At 40.7% G+C, this 22,038-nt stretch overlaps 1 protein-coding gene across 2 annotated transcripts in view; it reads left to right on the forward strand.

Annotated features, from left to right (window-relative positions):
- Nucleotides 1-21,567, forward strand: part of slc26a6.1 (solute carrier family 26 member 6, tandem duplicate 1) — a 24,674-nt gene extending 3,107 nt beyond the window's left edge. The window contains exons 2-20 of one of the 2 annotated variants that reach the window (XM_074644705.1): nt 1-174; nt 3,313-3,458; nt 3,597-3,736; nt 4,058-4,168; nt 5,104-5,252; nt 6,471-6,635; nt 7,579-7,731; nt 9,123-9,205; nt 9,985-10,132; nt 11,200-11,313; nt 12,260-12,337; nt 12,620-12,715; nt 12,826-12,932; nt 14,513-14,582; nt 17,304-17,393; nt 17,659-17,847; nt 19,658-19,712; nt 20,448-20,572; nt 21,294-21,567. The exon at nt 1-174 is cut by the window's left edge and continues 45 nt beyond it. In XM_074644705.1, coding sequence (XP_074500806.1) covers nt 3,313-3,458; nt 3,597-3,736; nt 4,058-4,168; nt 5,104-5,252; nt 6,471-6,635; nt 7,579-7,731; nt 9,123-9,205; nt 9,985-10,132; nt 11,200-11,313; nt 12,260-12,337; nt 12,620-12,715; nt 12,826-12,932; nt 14,513-14,582; nt 17,304-17,393; nt 17,659-17,847; nt 19,658-19,712; nt 20,448-20,572; nt 21,294-21,323 — 2,049 coding nt within the window. In that variant the 5' untranslated portion in view covers nt 1-174 and the 3' untranslated portion in view covers nt 21,324-21,567. The remainder of the gene's footprint in view (nt 175-3,312; nt 3,459-3,596; nt 3,737-4,057; nt 4,169-5,103; nt 5,253-6,470; nt 6,636-7,578; nt 7,732-9,122; nt 9,206-9,984; nt 10,133-11,199; nt 11,314-12,259; nt 12,338-12,619; nt 12,716-12,825; nt 12,933-14,512; nt 14,583-17,303; nt 17,394-17,658; nt 17,848-19,657; nt 19,713-20,447; nt 20,573-21,293) is intronic. The other variant, XM_074644706.1, reaches the window with a different exon arrangement.
- Nucleotides 21,568-22,038: the final 471 nt, after the last annotated feature.

Raw genomic sequence — 22,038 nt, forward strand, 5'->3', positions numbered from 1 at the left:
AGCGTCGGGTGCCTCGTCCTCCCCGTCTCCCGCCACTGCGTCCCGTCACCAACCTCAGTTTCTCTCGGAGCTTCACCTTCTCTTTCTTCGAGCTGCCGCTGCACCAGTCGCCTCGCTGCCGTGCCGAACGCATCAGAAACCTCATGCTGCTTTTGAGACAGATACACTACTGAAGTCAGTGCTGCGTGGACAGTTGTATTTTTCTATTCATAGGACATAGACATTTCTCCAAATGTAGTGTTTCACTTTATTAGTGCTACATTTTAAACATCAGTATACCATTGTCAAATCAAGAGTGATGTAGAAAGATAGATAAATGCTATATTTACTGTGAACAAATCAAACTGTTTGGGTATCTTGTTAGATCAGTCTGTAGGCCTATCATGTTTTATAATACTGCATTTTGGGTTTGAGCTTCTTTTGCCTAATAAAGATAAATATCCCTCTATACTGTAGCAGCCAGCCAATGAAACAGCACACTGCTCCTTTTCTGCACAGCAGAGGATTGCTGACACCTGTAGGCTGTGGGACGACGGACGCTTTCTGTTTTAGTTTTTGAAATGATCGATCCTCAGCGTTTTTTTCCGAACACGTTTCCGTTTGTTGGCAGCCTCAAGTCGATCATAGTTTTATGAAAACTAAACTAATTAACTGATAAGGCAAATGCTAGGGAGTACTATACCGCAAACCAATTAAAACACTTTTAGCGTCACCTGATTGAAGTCTGCCAATGATAATCAATCAAATAGGAAGTAAACAAACAGACTGAAGCTCATAAACTGTGGATACTCCTGTCAAGTAATGTGTGAAATTTCTTTTTAATAGTAATAAAGTGTTTCGTGTCTGCCATAATCCTGATGAGCTCTGAGAGGAGCCACAGGCTCACCTATGCTGTTAAAATGCAACTAGGCAGAGGTGAGCTTAATCTGCACACAATCAGTGCTCCTAACTAGGAGGGGAGGAGGAAGAACATTTCTCTGATTGTCCTTCTACCAGCCAGACCTGTTCCAGGCCAGACCTGCTCTCCTGGCTTCACCCAGTGCATCTAAAGTGAGTCATTCTTTAAGGTTTATCACTTTGATAATGCCATGTCTTTGTCTGTTCACTTTATGACTAAATTCCCATGTTTAACTGGACTATTGTTTATGTATCATCTGGCTTTGAGTTAATAATTAGGATTACCATAAGAAAATGCATGTGCAATGCAGTTAATGTCATGCATCTCCCTCTGTTTTGTGTATTTAATGCAGATACACAATTTGATGTTAAAGGGGAAGTTCATCTAAAATAAAGTCCCTTTTTGTGGAGCTATCTGGCTCTCTGACCCTAATTCTAGTTAACTCATGTCTGACAACGTCACTCACCGATTAAATCACCTAAACAAATACTGTTTACTGTACTAAGATAGATACATACTGTACATAGATAGATGGACTTCTATCTATCGTGAAGTATAAGTGCTTATACTTCAAGTTGTCTCCTATTCCTGTCTGGTGTAGCTTGTTGTACCAACATTGTACACTCTCTGGTTGTACTTAGTGGACTTAAACTTTGGACATGTTTAGAAATACAAGCCAAAATTGTATTATCTTCACTTGGCCTATAATTGACTAGACTAGACCGAGATTGAAGAGGAAGAGAACCTTTATTTTTGTTTACATCATCTACAACAATAAAGAAAAAATTTAAATAGAATTTAATTTAATTTTGATCTTTTACTGTTCTTTCATACCGGAAATTTCATTCTTGAACCGTTTGCTCCTTTTTTAGTTTTCTAAAAACAAACACCATGCCTGCACTTAGGCCTAATATATGAGAACTGCACAGATTGTAGTAGTATTGCTTCCAACTTTATAGTTTGTTTACAGCTCTCCTAATCTGTTTCCCCAGGTGACCCCAGATGCTCAGCCCTGCTATCCGACATCTTCTGGACCTGACCCTGACACATCTATTATTCTTAAACAATGAACATGCTTTGTATTTGATGATTCATTTATTTCTTTGCACTAGTTGTATTGTTTACAACTCCCGGAGTTGTGTATATATACATTTGATTTTTATTTATTTTTATTCTGTTATTCCTATTCTGTTCGTACATTAAGAGAGCTGCTTAAAAACTGGAGTCAAATTTCTTGTATGTATATGCTTGGAGAAATAAACCTATGAAATAAGATCTGCTTCAAACTACATTTGACCTGGTTGTTATCTTTCTTATGAGGTTATTCCTCAGAATTATCTTTAAATCCTTAATTTATTTTGTAGTGTGGGTTACACAGAGAAGTTAGGCCTAAACTGCACCCCTGAGTTATTAAAGACAGACTTAATTGTATGTCTGGCGCCCAATTGTGTTAACGATCGTACCTTCAGGCCTTAAATTACGCTAAAATACAACCCAAAGTTTCCCATTTACAAGTCGAAACTGTGGGCAGTTGTTTTACTTGCTGTTATTTATTTTTAATGACCTGCAGCCTTTTCCATTTGTATAATCCTTGAGTAACACTTTAATTTTTTTTTAAAATAGTTTGCTGTTCCAGTTTCTTATTGTGGTGAGATTAAAAGGACAACAAAAACAACAGTTTTTTCTCTCTTCATTCTCTTTGTCTTCTTTCTTTCTACATGTGCCTCTCGTTCTTCATTTCCCGCATGTCGGTCTTTCAATTAACTTCACATTTTCTCAGTTGGAATGACTTGAAATTACCCATTGTGCAAAGTGGAATACATTAAAATAGATTAAAACAGAAAATATTTCTCTTTCTCATTTGCTCTCTTTCTCTCTCTCGCTCGCTCTTTCACACAAACACACACACACACACACACACACACACATTCAGAACATGAGTCTCTGAAAGCTGAGCTGTGATAATGGAGGCATTCAGACGTACTGAATGGGGGGTGAAGGGGGGGAGAAAAGGGGCTACTCACTATAATGTGCATGTGAGTTCAAGGCTGTTCTCAACTTTCCCCGACTCACGTGTGAGAGTTTTTGGAGCTGTTTGTGCGTGTGTGTGTTACCCTCATACATGCACACTATCGCACATGTGAACTCTGTACTCGTGCGGCTTCGTTGTGATACAGATTAGGTCAGCCGCTCTCTCTCTCTATCTCTCGCTCTCTCTCTCTCACCGCTTTGGTTTGTTTTGGTTATCTGTACAGTTACTACTACTCATCTTCTTTGTCATGTAAATACATGTACACATTTTACACTCATACATGTAAAGAATAGTACACAAGACACATTAAACACAACCAGCATTGTGACGAGAACAAAGTGAAACTTGACTTTCTGCCAGTAATCTTTGATATTGATTTCAGATGGACAGCGTTGAGGATAATGGCCTTCCTCACTACAAGCAGCCTCATCTCGCTGTTCCCCTGGACGAAGCCCAGATAGATGTCCTTGGGCAGCGAGTAGAAAACAAGTCCCTGTCCATTTTGGAGAAGGTGAAAGCACAATGTTGGTAAGTCAAAGGATAAGTTTTAATTTTTCACTTTTCTGTGTGTTAGTTTGGGCTAGTTTATAGGGCTAACAGGTGTTTAAGGCCCTTTATCTGAAGCTCAATGCCTTAAATCGCGTGTGTTTGTGTGTGTTCCTCCAGGTGTTCCGGTCCCAGGTTGAAGGGCTTTCTGCTGGGCTTTTTTCCTGTCTTGGTATGGCTGCCTCGCTACTCCCTCAGAGAAAACACTATTGGGGACCTGGTGTCCGGAGTCAGTGTTGGGATCATACAGCTGCCACTGGGTGAGGATGCTGCAACAGATGATAATCACACAAAAAGCCTTACCAGGTTTTAAACAACTTCAACTGTAACTGCAGGTTGGAAGGGTGTAAGATGAGAATGCAGTTACAGTGATCTGAATGAAAGTGTATCTCTGGATAAAACATGCACAGAAGGTAGCAACTTGGGCTGCAAAGAGTGTCTGTGAGCCTAAAAGAGAATGTTTCATGAAAAAAACAACAACTAAAAATCCTCTTTTCAAAAATGCATAGTCACCACTCTGATAAGAAAGTGACTTGAAGAAACAGTTTATGAAACGCACTACCTCTCTTCTTCTTTCCCAGGTATGGCCAACGCCATGTTGGCGGGAGTTCCTCCAGCGTATGGTCTCTACAGCTCTTTCTATCCTCTGATCATCTACTTCATCTTCGGCACTTCCAGACACATCTCCATTGGTGACTGCCTACCTTTATTTTTCTTTTTCTGGAAGGGCATCCATATCTAGAAACTGCCTTCCACAATTTGAAAAACTGAAAAATGCTTAATATTGGCACAAATATGTTTCTACAGTAGCCCAGAATGGACAAACCAAACACTGGCTCTAGAGAGAGCCTTTCACGTTTTTCCGTTACCTGAAGGCCACCGTAGTTCTCCGACACACTTGAGAACGTTAACGTGAGCCGCAGAGTTCAAAACCGTGGTACCGCCAGCCGCCGTCTGACTACTGTTGTTTCTAAAGTGGTGTTATTATGGTAAGGATAGCCTCTGAGCGAGGTGAACAGCATTAACATGGTTTTGCACTCATTTGCTCACGTTACCGCAGTCTTGGAAAGGGAGGAGTGAGCGGAGGGGTACTCAGTTGGTTACAATCTGCAACCACACCACTAGATTCTGCCGAATCCTACACACAGTCCCTTTTAAGAAAAACACAAACTTGCTCAAATTCTAGTAGCATAAAAATCACACTGTAGTTCTACAATAATCTGAGCTATTTTTCCTGTTAAAAAAACAAACTTAAACTTTATTTTTTATATCGTCACATACATAGCGGTAAATTTGACCTCTTTATTTAACCAATCCTAAGCATTTAGGAGCAGTGAGCTGCTGTAAAGCACCCAGGTAGCACCTTGGGGTTCAGTGTCTTGCTCAAGGACACTTTGACATGCAGACAGGAGGAGACCGGGATCGAACCGCCAACCTTGTGGTTAAAGTGCGACCCGCACCATCCCCTGAGTCACAGCCGCCCCACTACTTACTGTAGCAGTTTAATTAAAGTTACAAAATAATGTAGTACACACAGTATGAGTCCATGTGATTACCAAATACTCTTAAACCTAACACTCTAGTGTTAAGGGAGTTAAGGAGTTCTGTGTCTGTTTATGTGTGACAGGTACGTTTGCCGTCCTGGCCATCATGATCGGGTCTGTGACAGCCGACGTGGAGTCACATAGCAATGGTGCTGAAATGAGTCAAATTGATGTGGAAGCGGCCAAAGTGAACGCGGCTGTACAACTCACCTTCCTCTGTGGCCTCATACAGGTACACACGCACACACACATTAGACAATACGTGGACAAACAGAATACAGAGGCTCACGCTCATCGCTGTGCAGCTGACGTTCACCTCTGACCTCTGGCCCCATTATGGAGGCAAGCAGGAGAAAAGAGGACTTTCCCTGCAAACATCCAACAAAGTATCAAATTTCATCTATTGTTGTGCATTCACAACCTGCTGTGTTCTCTGAAACACTCACTTGTGTTCATTGCACGTCAACTTGAGGTAAAGAAATGATCTGCCCCAAAGCTTTAATACTGTAAAAAAAATGCATTCCTGAGTCTGTGTTGTTGTTGTTGTTGGGTATATTTTTGTCCTCTCCTCTGGAGTGTGTGGGAGGTTCCACCCCTCTCTGCAGGTACCCCTGACCAACCTGTAGGGGTCATGGGTGCATTGACAATGTCAAGATCCCTCACTGGGTTCCCACCATAGACTGTATATTAGAAATGGACGTAGTCACTGTGATGTCACCCATAAGCGTCCTTGGGTTTCTGAAAGGCGCTATATAAGTCCAATTTATTATTATTATTATTATTATTATTATTATTGGTTTGTGGACTGCTGTTTTGAAGCCTCAAGTTCGGCATTTTGTCCGTCGCCATCTTGATTTTTTGCAACCAGAAGTGACATGAGAGGGTGGAGCTAAGTACAACCAAACGCTGAATAAGACATTTTATAAATGGGACCATAATTTATTAAATGAACATCATGCTGTATCGAAGGAGACTTGAAACTAGCGATTGGGACCATAAACTCATGTTTACAATGTTTACTGAGGTAATAAATCAAGTGAGAAGTAGGCTCATTTTCTCAATGACTTCTATACAATCAGACTTCTTTTTGCAACCAGAGGAGTCGCCCCCTGCTGGCTATTAGAAAGAATTCAAGTTTAAGGCACTTCAGCATTGGCTTCACTTCTCAGACCCAGAGGTTGCCCACTGGTTCCCACAATGCCATGAATTTACATCCTGTTTGTAGAGATTGGGCAAGCCAATGCACTTCATATTAATCCAGATGTTTTTGGTAGCTAAAGTGGAGTTTGTTGGCAGAACATTTTTCAGTGATGGAAGATATAAATTGTCATGTTGTATAAGTCACTCAGAAATAAAGAGGCAGCATTCTGCATAGATATTCAGAAGAGATAAAAAGAAAAATTAAACTAAAGCTGTGTGTGTGTGTGTTTGTGTGTGTGTGTTCCCTCAGCTCCTGCTGTACCTGCTACGTGGAGGCAGTGTGTGTCGCTGGCTGTCTGATCCTGTAATCAGAGGCTACACCACAGCAGGAGGTCTGCATGTGCTCATCATACAGCTGCCACTGATGATGGGAATACCTGCACAGAGGCACTCTGGACTGCTGGCTTCAGCTTGGGTCAGTTGAAACACTGTGTTGGCACGCTTCAACACTGCTGAAGTATCCTTGGGCAAGAGAAGTCCTCTCTTAGCTGGTCTCTCTGGGTTTTCCCATAATTCATCAGTCCGCCTGTAAAGCTGAAACATGGCCCTGAGGATTTCTGTCATTACATTAGCTAAATGGATATTATTGAATTTGGTGGATCCAAGGACAATAAGTAGCAGATTTAGGCAGTGTGGAGCTTAGCAGTGGAAGTTCAAACATCTTTGGGGGGAAGGAGCCTGAACTGGTGTGTTCACCTCAGAGGTTTTGGCTTCATTGCTCTCATTGGCTACGACCTGGAGGGTCATAGGTACAACTCCATGCACACTACAGGCCAGAAGTTGATGATAATGATGGACTGGAGGTCACATCCCATCTCCTGGACCAGTACTGTCAGACCCTAACTGTATCTCTACACCTCACCTTAACCTCTTAAAACCTGAATAATTGAATTATCTTGGCACATTGTTGTCTTGGCAATAAAAGTGCGTTTCTGACTGCTGCGGGGGCCGCTGCTGTGAGTGAGCGATAGCTTTGTTTTTATTCTTGGCACTACAGAGAGCAAATTCAAGGTTAGCATCAAACTCCTCTAAGGATGCACCTTGTCACCTCTACATGGGCAGGATTTCAAGGTGTGCGCAGGTTGCTTATCAGCTGCTTGCAGCCAGGTGGTGGGTTTCACCGGACCATAATGTTCAGTATGAACTGGAGCAGTTTACACCTAAGAAAATCACACCGTCTTCTCTAAAATGTCTGCATAGAAATGAGTGTACACACAGTATTAGTCATTTTGTTAATCATGTGGTAGTTGAGATTGAAGTTACTAAAGTTACCTGTTGCTATAGTTTTGTTTTTAAAGGCCATACAAAGTGTTTTAAACTGACTGTGTGTGTGTGTGTGTGTGTGTGTCCTCTTCCAGACTTTATGGGATGTTCTGCTTGGAGTGACCAGTGCTGTACCAGGAGCGCTGTCAGTCTCCTTGGTTTCCATGGTGATACTCATCGGAGGCAAGCTGCTGAATGAGCGCTTTAAGAACAAACTGCCTCTGGCCATACCATGGGAACTTATACTGGTGAGGGATGCACCCCCACAGACACACACACACACACACACACACACACACACATATACACACACACTCAGTAGACTCATAGGCCCATAAGACGCACCCAGATGGACAGATGCCACAGTGATGAACTGATGAATGACTCACAGTTATATAAAAATCAGTTTTTTTTCACTAAAACCACAAATCCCCACATAAAATAAATATCTGCACCTGGTCACTGATTAATCATCATTCTGACTTCGGATGGGGTTTTGTTTTATTTAACATTATATATAAAATATTTTTAAAGGTGCTAAAGGTGCGGCTATGGTGGCTTGCAGCTAACGGTGCTAACAATGCAAACAATGGCGAAAGTGCTGACAGAGCTAACATTGTTTATCTGGGCGGGAACCGGGGGGTGGGTGCTACGCTTCTGCGTCGCCGCCATGCTTAGCTGTATGAGAGCAGTGCAGAGCAGCGGCCGTGATCTAGCCAGTTGAGCACGCTCTCATGCACTAACATGCACTAAAAGGACACGCGGCCGTCCCGGCTATGTCAACAAAGCACAGAGAAGCTCGACTCACAACACACACAGAGGGAGAGCGACTTCATTCTCTGCTCAAGTTAGACATTACTCCTCTATATCTTTACATAGCAAATAGCTGTTTGCTGCTATATTAATGCTCTTGATATTGAATTTAGCACCTTTAAGGTTATATGTAATTGAGTAATTCACTGTAGATTATTGTAACTAAAGCCTCTAAATTCAAATATAATAGTACAAAAGCCACTACGAAAATATTTAGCTTGTTATTTTTGTCCTAGCTTTATTGTCCTTGTTCCTCCTAGCTGTTATTTCTATTTATTTGTAAGTACATTGAGATGCATAAAACCGGAGTCAAATTCCTTGTATATATGTACTTGGCAAATTAATGTGATTCAGATTTTTTTTAAATAAGTTAAATGATTGTCTTTTATCATCTTTAAATTCCATGACTTTTACTTTTACTGTCAGAAAGTACATTTTTAGTAGTAACCTGTTGAGTTAAACAACATGGATGAATACAATCTGCCACCTATAATACCATAGCAAGATTTTTAACGGCATGTTGAGGTATAGTAAACAAAGACTGACAAACTTCCATAGAACCTTTTCCCTGTCGGTTCATGCCTGTTGAGTTCTGTTAACTTACAGAGTGTGATGGGAAAATGGCTTCAACCCACCACTGGGATCCAAAGCCAGCTACATCAGTGGACGGACTGTATCTGATTATGATCATGTGTGTTTGTGTACTTCCATGTGCATTGATTGCAAAATAATCACTGATAGATCTGACATTTAGATGGAGAATAATGTCAATGGTTGTTTTCCAAATTGTGCAGAAAATGTCACGTCCATTGTTTTTCTTCCACAGATTGTCCTGGGCACCCTCCTGTCGGTGCAGATGGATCTGGTTGGACAGTACACCGTCCAGGTGGTGGGAGACATACCCACTGGGTCAGTAGAACTGTGTCATTGTCTGTTTGTCCTTGTCATTCAATTATTAGCTATTTTCTAAAGATATATTTTTTAAGACTATTGTTTTGATTTATACTTTGTTGAAGACTTCAAGCAATATGGATTTAGACTGAAGCTGGTGAGCAAAACTCGGGAAACTGCTTTTAAAGGAATAATTCATTTCAAAGCCTTGAAAAAAGCAATGAAAAAGATATGTACCGGTAATATATTATGATTTATTGTATTACTACTTGCTCATACTGTTTACTAAAATGCTGTATATACACAGTATATTGGCAAACCGATGTATTTGTTTGTTAGTTAATATGCCTCTACCATATCATTTAAAGCTCTAAGACTTTTTCTATTCATCTTTCTGACATTTTGACCTCCTCCCAACCTCCCATTCTTCATTCTTCTGTTCTCATCATACAAAATAAGCCAGTTAGCTTTATTGTGTTATCCTTGATAGCTCTTAGCTTTTCGGGGCGGCTGTGGCTCAGGAGGTAGAGCGGGTCATCCACCAGTCAGAAGACCGGCGGTATGAATGTGTGTGAGAGTCGGTGAATGCTGGCTTGTGTTGTAAAGCGCAGTCCCTTTACGTTAAGAGAGTTATTGTAATTCATGGGGTGACTCAGCTTAAACTGTTGGTGATAATTCTTTATATTACTGACTGTATATTTCATTTCTTTGAAGAATTAATCAGAATTAGTCATTCAGTTTATCAAGCTGCCATCTCATTCCTTCTTCCTCCTCCTCCTCCTCCTCCTCTTCTCTAGCTTGTCCTCCCCAGTCCTCCCCTCTCTCTCTCAGGCCAGAGAGCTGTTCATCCCAGCTCTGTCTGTGGCTCTGGTCAGCTTCAGTTTCCTCACAGCCATGGGCACAATGTTTGCCCAGAGACACGACTACCACGTGGACTCCAGTCAGGTACATTCATGGTAGTTGTCACTCTCACGTATTTCAGCCGGGGACCATCATGCTTTTGTTGTAGGGCTTAGAAAATAAATTGCAAAAATAAAAACAGGTATAAAAGTGCATGTTATGTACAGATGCAAAATCATAAAGAAATCACATTACAGATTCAGAGTAGAGTGTGTGTAGAGAAAGTGAAAGAAACAGTTTAAAGTTTTTTTCTAAACAGAAAGAATTAGTCTTCCAAATCTGCATCTGTTTTATAATAATATGATAATAATATAAGCTTACTCGTGTCTTATTAACAAAAGGCTACTGAAGCTCAAGGGAATTCAACTGTGAGCTGTGTTAATGACCAGTGTGTAACATTTAGGGGGATCTATTGGCAGAAATGGAATATGATATCAATAAGTATGTTTTCTTTAGTGTATAACCACCATCAGTGTAATCACCTGATAATAAGAATCGTTGTGTTTTCGTTACCTTTGAATGAGCCGTTTATATCTACATTGGGAGCGGGTCCTCTCCACAGAGTCTACCATGTTTCTACAGTAGCCCAGAACGAACACACCAAACTCTGTCAACTTTTCCTGCTTGAGCCGGAGTCGATAACGTTACTTGCTCCCGTTGCTGCCGCTCTCTCTCTCTTGCTTCACCACTCACTTCCCAAGTACACACACACACACTCAAGCACTCTTAACAACTGGCTCTAGAGAGGACCTTTTGCATTTTCCCGTCGGCCACCATCGCAATCCTACACGCTTGGCACACAGGAGAAGTTGTAATCTGCAACCTCTGCTAGATACCCCCAGATCCTACATACTTTTCCTTTGATGTTATCTCAGCTCTTATTGATTACCGACACAGATTAAAGTGATGTCCAGAGATTTCTTCAAATGAAGACGCGCTTAATAAGTCTGAAAACAGAAGTAATGTTGAGGCAGGAACATTATTTTTTTAAAAGGTTACCCTTACCCAACGATGTTATTTCAGGGCCTGGACATAATCGACAGACCAATCAGTTACCCTGAGTACACTCCATGCTTCTTATCCCTGCTGCTGTCTGTCTGTGTGTGCCTCAGGACCTGCTGGCTCTGGGTCTGTGTAACACCATAGGAGGAATCTTCCAGTGCTTCGCTGTCAGCTGCTCCTTCTCTCGCAGTTTGATTCAGGAAAGCATTGGTGTCAAAACACAGGTATTGTATTCTTTTCCAAAAAGACATAACAACCCAAAACATACTTTTGTCTTTGCTCTGTGATAAAAGGGCGGGCACATTATATATATATATATATTTTTTCTTAAGTTCATTCTGTAGCTTTCCAGTGGTGTTCCTTATGTTTTCAAATCCAAACATTCAAATTTTGGTCAAAGTATGTATGTTTTAGCAATATGCTAATTTCCCAAGCCCTTCTAAAATCGTTTTCCCATGTGTTTCCACATGGTTTCTGCATGATGACGATATATTTTTATCCATTCAGTATGTATTACATACAGTAACTTAGATGGCGGTTGACATGCAGTTTGGAGAAGCAGACAGGAGTAATGTAGCATGTAGTAAAGTAGCATGAAGCAATGTACCACTGTGGACGCCACGTTAGTTCGGATCCGAAAGTCACACAATAACATAAACAAATTAACCGATTGATGCAGCGGTAGACCAGCAACTCCTGTGTTCTGCGAGGTATAATTACTGTTTTTGTCAAAGTAGTCCGGTGGCTTTGAAGAGAATGATATAATGGCTTCACTTCCCGGTCAGAAGGGGCTGTCTGATGGCGAGGTAAAGCTGTGTAGATATTCTAAATATGGCGTACTGATATTGATTTAAGTTGATCGTCCACAGCTGCTTTGCCTCACGGTCAGACACCCCTTTCCAACGGGGAACTGAAGCTGTTACATCACTCTCTTTAAAGCCACCAGTCATTTTACCTCGCAGAATGCGAGAGTAAAAAAATCCAAACTAATCCTTTCAGTTATTTTCCAACTTTGTTGCTACATCACTGCTTGCAAAAATGGGAAAGAACGCAGATGGACCCGCCCTTTAAAGACTTTCTGTATAATTCATTATAAAACTCTTTTAAATGGTCTCTCTCCTCTTTCCTTTACTTATTGTCCTTCTGTTGTGGTTTATTCTCATGTCTTAGATGGCCGGTTTGATATCAGCTCTGTTGATGCTAACCATCCTGTTGAAGATCGGTCACCTCTTTGAGCAGCTGCCAAAGGTGAAGTGCATAATGACATAACAAACATTATTTATGTTCATCATACAGTATATATTCTTAAGGAGGTACATCAAAGGTTTGTGTTGACAGCTCTCCACACAGTATGGCTTTGAAATAAATACCAGCAGAAGATAGAATACTAAGATGATGGAATAATAGAGCATATCAGTGAAGATGTTTTAAGAAATGTCAAGTCATACTCCATCTGGATGAGACTCACTGTCGGGATGATTCACTTGTTCAGTTATATTCACTTCAGTAATGCCCTGCTGTGTGTTCCAGGCAGTTTTGGCAGTGATCATCGTGGTGAACCTGCAAGGGATGCTGGTGCAGTTCAAAGATGTGTGTGTGCTCTGGAAGTCTGACAGATTAGACCTGGTGGGCCACACACACACACACACACAAACATACATACATCAGTATTCAAACCATGGCTACAAACCATAGAGATCTGATCCTGGTCCTCTCCTCTCCCTCCTCTCCTTCAGCTGGTGTGGGTAGCGTCGCTGATTTCCACGCTGGTCTTTAACCTGGACCTGGGTCTGGCTGTTGCTGTCGTCTTCTCTCTGTTGATACTCATCTTCAGGACACAACTGTCAGTAAATATCATGGGGCACTTTACATCAGTTAAACATTACTGTGTAATCATGATCATAATGTACATTTACATAGGAGGAAGAGTGTTTTTTGTTTTTGTTTTATCATTTTGATGTGAATGGCCCAATCCCAATGTCCCCCCTATGGCCTTAAACCCTGAACCCTCAGGGACTTGACTGACGTCACCGGATAAATGGTTTGAGTGTGAGAGGCTGCAAGGTCCTGAAATGCTATAAATATGAATGGGACAGCACTTTGCAGCAACATATCACGTTACCTTGACGACGCCAAAACATGTTATGTAGGCTTGGCTTTATTATGCCTTTTTTTTTACGGTCTGTTTCGAAATTTTTCCAGGCCTTACGGAGTAGACGAGAGGTAATTATCAAATAATCAATTTACTTGTTTTGTCAAAGCGGCTGTACCGGACCGTTGTGGTGAAGAAGGAGCTGAGCCGAAAGGCAAAGCTCTTGATTTACCAGTCTATCTACGTTCCAACCCTCACCTATGGTCATGAGCTTTGGGTCGTGACCGAAAGTTTGAGATCGCGGATACAAGCGGCTGAAATGAGCTTCCTTCGTAGGGTGGTGAGGAGCTCAGACATCCGGAGGGAGCTCGGAGTAGAGCAGCTGTGAGGTGGTTCGGGCATCTGATTAGGATGCCTCCTGGACGCTTCCCTTTAGAGGTTTTCCGGGCATGTCCAACTGGTAAGAGGCCCCGGGGCAGACCCAGAACACGCTGGAGAGATTATATATCTCGTCTAGCCTGGGAACGCCCCGGGGTCCCCCAGGAAGAGCTGGAAAACGTTGCTGGGGAGAGGGATGTCTGGAACTCCCTGCTAAGCCTGTTGCCCCCGCGACCCGGCTCCGGATAAGCAGAAGGAAATGTATGAATGGATGGATGGATGTCAAAACAGCATCATTAAGCGAAATTAAAAGAAATGGTTGATGAATAAACCAGGTGTGTAATATAGTCTAATGCTTGTATTCCTCTGATTTCATGTGTTTTCTTAATATGTACTATCTTAAATCCTTAATGTTAATGTAGCCTGATGTTTCTGTGTAAATTTAGATATGTCTGGCTGAACACCCATGTGCCGTCCTCTTTGTTTACCTTTTTCCCCCCCTGGTAACCCAGTATTTAACATCACAAGGCTATGAATTGTGGGTAATTCCCTCAGGCAAAGTCTGCAGAAATGCGGACTTACGGAAAGTGTTCATAGAAGGCTCAAAATGTCAGCAAGAGAAGCCCTCAAGCACTTGACGATTTGACAGTAGGACAGCTCTAAACCTCACCGACTTTAGATAAGCGCGCCTCAAAGTCTGTGAGTGTGGACGTTAGGGTTGGGTCATTATCTATTGGGGCAAAGACTGATAATCACATTATATATATGTGCTAAAAGGATATTGTGTAGATTTGTCTTGTCTTAACTCATTGATTCATTTGACTCATTTCGACATTTTTTCATACATCTAAGAAGTTTTGTATTTCCTTCCCTCCTCTCACTTGTCTCCCAGGCAGACGTGCACTCATTAATATTCCCTTGTTTATGTCTTTCATCTTGTCCTCGTCCTCCAGCTCCTCCACTGTTGTTTTGGGTCATATTCCTGGTACAGACTGTTACAGAGATGTGGGACTCTACACTGAGGTAAGCTCAATCTGTCTCACAGGTCTCCTGACAATAAGTTTTTGAAAAAAACCTGTTTAAAAAAACTGTTTGATTAAAGTTTGGTGCTTTTCAAGGTAAGTTGAGTAAAGTTAAACCCCGAGGTAATTAAGAAATCCAACCAAACAACGCTTTGAATGCCGCCTCTGTGTTGCCATCATGTTTCTAGGGTGCCTGTCTGGTGCCGTCCCTGTACAGTGTTGTGGTTTGGGTGAGGAACACGGTGTTGGAGCTTTTAAAATGCTTTCAATCAGTAACTCACTCAGAGCTCAATAAGTTTGATCTGAACTCTCCTCTGACTGTTCTGGTTTTCCCAAAAACATTGTTTGGAGTTTCTGTTTTTCACAATCAATTTTCTAAAGCTATGGACCTCTGATGTTGCCACAGTAGGGAACATTATGTGTCATATGACGGACAGACATATGAAGCTGCAAATTTGACTGAGGGGCAGGGGCGAAAAGAAAAAAACACGTGCCCCTTTTTTGTCTTTTCGCCCCTCAGACAGTCTGCCACTGGTACTGATATACTACTATTATACAACTATAAATCACTTCCATAATAATATATTAGTATGGAAAGTATTAATAGGACAATTAGGGGCTGACACTTTCACATTAAAGAAAATTGATGCAGCTAAATGTTCAAAAGACCAAAGTATGTCTGTCTGTATAATTTAACAACAACATGATGTTTCACTGTGTGAATTTAATAATGTAATTGTTCATGATTGGGCAGCAGGCCATTACAGACCTTCAGTATGCAAAGGCTCGACTCCTTACGATGCTTTACTGATATAGAGATGAATCACACTGACCTTACATGACCCCTCAGGATCTTAGCTGATTGCAGGCTGTGGCCTAGCATATCTAAAATGCCATCAGTGTGAAATACACCCCTATTTCAGCTGGATCATGGCAAATCTGCAATGCAAATGCACATCAACACAGCAGGCCTTTGATGGATACTAATGGGCAGGGTGTAGATCGACGTCTGAATAAATGTCGTTTATTCACATGATGGAAAGGCATTTAAAAAAAAAAAGAAGTTGATCTTAATGTTTATATTGAATCAGGTTTGGAAATGATTCATGTAATTATTTATCATTATCAACATGTTAACTGACGCCAAATTCTTCAGTGAAGGACAGTCTTTTATAAACTTAACGAACCACCCTGTAGGGTACAACTGTCACGCAGCCAAAACACACTAAAAATACATCCCTGGCTGAAAACCACCATCTGTCACACATCAAAACACCAAAATGTCACCAAAGGCAATCTGTTTGGGCTTCCGAGCATCAGTGACTTCCTGTCAACGTCTCGCTCTCTGTTCCCTCCACTTGATTCTCTCCTCAATCTGTTTCTCTGCTGGCTGCTGCACCACTCCCTCCCCTCGGTCTACTTTGTCAACTATCTAGCATGCATTAGTGATGGTGTGTGCAGTGGCCTTCTTTGTAGAAGTTCCCCTTCATGAATTCATTCTGTATATATTCTTTCTTTTTTACTGTCTTTGATCCCACACTGTAGAGCCAGATAAGTTACGTTAAACAGAAGATCTGTTGTGTCTCTGAAGTATCAAACTGGTTTACTGTATGTCCCAAGAGCTTAAAACTTGTTTTGTTCTGTGCCAAATGCAGTAAATCCTTACTGGGTTTGTGCCAATGAATGTACAGTAAATGCAAAAGACTGCTGTTGCAAATTCTGTCCACTGCCGTGCCAAGTTATAAAATAGAGGTACCGCACAATGTTAAACTATTGCAATGCTTTGCTTGCATGTCTTAGTCAATCCTCAGTGGCTCGGCTTCAGCTAGTGCAGAATGCTGCTGCTCGAATTTTAACTGAGACCACTCGTAGGTCCCATGTCACCTCAATTCTTGCCTCCCTTCACTGGTTGCCAGTTAAAGTCAGGATTCTTTAATAACTTCTAAGGCTCCTCATGGTCTAGGCCCTCAGTTATTTCACTGAGCTTTTGACTCCCTATTGCCTCTAAGTCGTGACCTAAGATTCTCAAGCCTACCCTCGCTAGTTGTCCCGAGGTTGGTGAATAATGCTTGATTTATGCTCGCCGCATCCACGAGAGCCACGAGTGTCTGCAAGGCCAAAGTGATGTCACTCAATCAGACACGGCCCTTCGCGGGGATCCATGCGGCAGGTTTTCGCCTGTCCGAGCACATCCAAAGTTTTCTTACTATGCGGACGTGGGTGGATGGAGAAAATGGAGAAATTTGAGAATGTCTGTTTGCCACGAGAAGAAACCCGCAAGGAGTAGTAAAGATCCAAATGTTTCCTCGTCACGATTCCACATCAGCTCATGTCTGTGCGGTCGTCTTTGCGGAAAGTTTAATCAAAGCTTATTAAGGGTGACCGGGCTTTTTCCATCAAGGCCCCTCAGCTCAGGAACTCGCAACTTATCTGTTTCTAAATCATTGCTTCAAACATTTTTTTATAGGAAAGCATTTTCCGATGCCTGATTTGCAACTTTTGTGTTGGGTTATTTTCTCCACACAATTATTTTAAGTCTTATCATTGCTTTTATCATTGTAACTATATTTTATATATTTTGTATGTTACTCATCTTTTTTGTTTTATTCTCACATATGTTGTGGAGCACTTTGTGACCTTGTTTAGATGTACTATACAAATAAAGTTATTATTATTATTAAATGCATATACTGCTTCTGTCTCTGTTGTCTGTGTTTTACAGGCAAAGCGAGTTCCCTTTGTGACCATACTCTCCTATTCCAGTCCTATTTACTTTGCCAACTCTGAATTGGTCTTCACACAGATCAGAGAGGTGACAAACACACACACACACACACACACACACACACACACACACACACACAGAGAAGATGGAGAGAATGAAGAGAGGAGCATTAGCATCAGTAAAATAAGAGCTTATTTGAGTGAAAGAGTTCAAGGTTGAGCCATGGGGTTACAATTAGGAGACTGAATGAATCCAGATGTGCATCAATCTTCCTCTTCTTCATGTGTAGGACACATTCCTTCCTGTGTGTCTGACTAATTTTCGAAGTGTAACTTTTCTTCACCACATCCAGAAAGTGAGTCGTGCTCAGAAGGAGAACCCAGCTGAAGTCCGAACCTCTATCTCCACCACCACCACCCTCATCTCCTCCTCCTCCTCCTCCTCCTCCTCAGACCAGACATCGAAACACGCTCATTGCCTGGTTCTGGATCTCAGCTCGGTCACCTTCATGGACTCTGTTGCCATACCAGCACTTTGCAAGGTGAGGAAAGAGAACCGACTGGAGTGAAATGTGTGAGTGAAAAACAGTTTCATTTTGCATAAACATCAAAACCGTCTAATAAATGATTGATTTTCATTCTTTATTTTGCTGCGTGGCACTCGTCAGTGAGGTGATTCTGCACTTAACTGCCCAAAGATCATCTGTCAATCAAACAGTGTGGGTGGTACTACGGCATCTTTACCTGAAATTCACTTTGAGTTTCTGCAGGTGGTGCTCTTTTCTTTGTTTGAGACGTCGGCCGGTTCTCACACTGGTAGTTTCTTTCTCATACCAGGAATTTAACACACATAATCTCTCATGCAACCAATGATATTTCCTAGAAAATACCTACTATGATTGCCCTTTGTACTTGTAAAAAAGATGAAAAGTTATGCATGTTTCTCAAATCTTAGTATCTCAAAATTTGGACCTACTTTTTTCTTTTCTTGGTGGATATAAGCTTCCATAAAATTCTGCATGTTAAAGGCAACAAATGAATATAATCCTTCATGACATACGATGAAAACCAAAGATGATGTATCATTTGACACTAAAAAATAGCAAAGCAGATGTTTATTTATTTGATGTGGTAGTTTATTGCTTTGTGCTAGGTTTATTATTAAAAGGTTTATGAATGACAAGATAATTCGCAAGGCATTTAGCGTGCAATAAGAACGCCTTTCTTGCTTTTCGCGTGCCATGTGTACGCCATGTAGTCTGTACTGACTGCAATGTAAACCCATTTGCGTAAATATGCTACGCTCAGAGCTAGTGATGTAGAATAAAATAGTGAGAAATACTGCTTATGATGGATGGATCCAACAAACACAGGTCTTTCAACCGGGAGACCATTGTTTTGTTTTGTAAGTTGTAACGCGTTTTCCCTAGTTATATTACGGTGTTTCCATACGTGTTTTACTTCATTTCTGTACTTTTTTTAAGCCTAACCATGATGTTTTTCCTGAGCCTAACTAAGTGGTTTTGTTGCCTAAACTGACTGCGGACGTTACCGTAGTTTTGTTGTGTTCCATCGACACGCAAAAAGCCTAAAATGCGTCGTCTTGACACGCGGAATGTCCTTGTAATGTTTCTATATTTCCCGTGAGACTGGGTTGGTACATGTGCGGAAGATTTAAAGTTCTGAAAGATGTACGTGGTCAAGTTAAATATAATCTGCCTTTATGTATACAGTATAATGCCTGAAAAACAAAACAAAACAAAACAGAAGGACACTAGTTGTTGTAAGTTATTTTTAGCCTCGACTAAATTTTGCAGTTTAATTTGATCCGTTAAGATGGGAACTTCAGCGTAGGTTGGTTTGAATGGATATCAGTCTTCCTCTGCCAGCTCTAAATCTGCCAATTCTTCACTTTTTTTCTACTCATTAAAACTTATATAGTGGTTAGCTGTCCTACTTTCTGCTGATCAAAGACTTTTACAAGAAATTATTATTATCATTAAATCTGCTGTAGTGGTTGGCTGTCCTCCTTTCTGCTGATCAAGTAATTATTATTTATGGCTAGACATTATGTCCAGTTGGATAATGAAAATAGGAGACACACCCTCTTGGTCGCACACACACACACACACACACACACACACACACACACACACACACCTCTCATAGCGTTTGACTAAAATGTGAGATACCAGTCATACTGATATGACTTTGTTATCTCGTCCTTCTCTTTGACCTTAATGATAAAATTCATTCATCAGCCTCACAGTCAACACGTGCTTGACTACATGTGTGAAGAAAAGGTATTCATGATGTACTGTATGTTGTGTATGTGTGTGTGTTATCCACCAGGTTGTAGAAGACTTAAAAGACCAGGGTGTCAGCGTGTTTCTGGCGGCGTGCCCAGGTCAGCTTCATGTTTCATACTCACTTATCTCCTGTAGAGTATCTCACACATTCATTCATTCACTCACACAGACACTCACTGTTGGTCTAACGTTGAGCTGTTACTGTTTTCACAGGTCAGTTTCCCACCACCCCTCCCATACTGTAGCTCGGCTTGAAACTTTCTTTCCTTTCCAAACTTCATGTAGCTACAGTAACTGTTTTTTAATTTATTTTTGTACTTAAAGGAACAGGATCAGGAATATAATGTTTTCATTAGTGTATAATCGCCTGAAACTAAGAATCGTTGTGTTTTCGTTAGCTTAGAATGAGCCCTTCATATCTACATAGGGAGCGGGTCCTCTTCATGGAGTCCGCCATAGTGCTCCGCCATGTTTCTACAGTAGCCCAGAACGGACAAACCAAACACTGGCTCTAGCGAGAGCCTTTCACGTTTTTCCGTTACTTGAAGGCCAGCGCAGTTCTCAACACACTCCGACAAGTGAGCGGAGGGGTACTCAGTTGGTTGCAATCTGCAACCACTCCTCTAGATGCCGTCAAATCCTACACACTGTCCCTTTAAAACCATCACACCAACACATGCGATCAGACAGGTTGAATGCACCCAGACGGTCTTCTCTAATAGTTCACTGCACTGTAGAATTGTTTTCTGTGGCGGCGTGCATGACATGAATACTTGAAACTTTAAAATTAAAACATAAAATGTGTGATCTTGATGCTCTCTGTATGTCAACAGAGAGAGTTTTATCCCAGCTCCACAGTCAGGGTTGTATACCAAACCGCCTGCCTTGCTCCTGTCTCTTCCCATCGGTACATCATGCTGTCCAGCGCTGCCTCGGCACCCTGCCCAGGCCTCTGGAGGTACTCATGGTCTCGCTTCAAAGTTCATTTGTAGACATACTGAGAAAAAATAACTATTTTAACCACAAGTTTTTAATATTCATATTTTCTTATTGAGCAATTGAGATGTATTTTCTATAGGATGGACTGTGAACTCTGATATGGTGACATTGGAGTGCCATAAAAAAAGTATAAATCTGCAAAAGAATAAGAAAAAAAGAGAGAAATAAATAAAAGTGTAATTTAATGTGGAAATATAATGACAAATAATCAAATAAAAAAAAATAATTAAGTGTTTTTATTTATTTGTTAATTTATTTCCGTATATACTTATATATTTTTAAAAATATACATGTATTCATTTATTGCATATAAATTACTCTATTTTGTTTTTATATATATAAAATAGAGTACATATGTGCAGGAATTCACTACTTTGATTGACAGCTTGGCCCTTCAAGGAATAGCAAAAGCAATTGGGAAAAGAATAAGGAAATAAATAAATTCTATTTTATAAAAATAAATATATTTTTTGTCAATATACAGAAAAATAGAATAATAATAAATATACATAAATAAATGTGAAAATAAATTAAAATGATCAATGATTTATATTTTGTTATTTGTCTTTATAATTCCACATTTATTTTCTTATTCTTTTACAGATTTTTTTTTTATGGCAAAGTGTAAAATAGCATTTCAAGACATATATTAATGTTTGTATGTTTTTATCTCTTCTCAGGTAATCAATCCAAATGCAAATGAATGTTGAATCTACATGACAGCTGCTTTTGAATGTAAATTACCGGACAGTTCGGTCATTTCACTGTGACAAAAGGACAGAAAGGAAAATCCTGGGGTGATAGTTAGTTAGTTAAGTGTTAAGATGGCAGAGAGAAAGCCATTAACACCTTTTAAAATATGCTAACAGTTCTTACACTTTTCCAGACAATAAATGTATTTTTTTTTCAATTTGTATTAAATAAAAGTTGTGTATATTGTATTAAATAAAGGATTTGTTTATCAATACTGTATAAACATTAATCTAAAACAGCTGTATGCCTACACACCTTGGACTGTACAGTCTGTTACACACAGATAGATAGATACACACTTACATATACACGTGCATGACGTCTCGTTAGGTATAACGTAACCGACATATAATAGACCTAATGTTAAAATATTATTTTAGTCAGCGCTGCATTTTAAAATAACATTGTCTTATTAATTTTTCACTTGATATCGTTCGCTGTACCACCATTTTCATCTGTTGCTGTTTAAACTGTCGCATGCGTACGTCTAGGACTGTGGCTCTTGAAGTCGCGCATGCGTATCTCTAACACTGGGGGTCTGTGGGGCTGGGGCCGGGCTCTCCGGCTCTGCAGGTGGATGAATCTCCACCTGCCAGTAAAACAAACACCATTAGCAGAGCATGTTGGTTTTGATCCATCAACCTCTGGGTTATGGGGCCAGTACACATTGGT

Source organism: Sebastes fasciatus, chromosome 8 (genome assembly GCF_043250625.1).
Source record: "Sebastes fasciatus isolate fSebFas1 chromosome 8, fSebFas1.pri, whole genome shotgun sequence".
NCBI lineage: Eukaryota > Metazoa > Chordata > Actinopteri > Perciformes > Sebastidae > Sebastes > Sebastes fasciatus.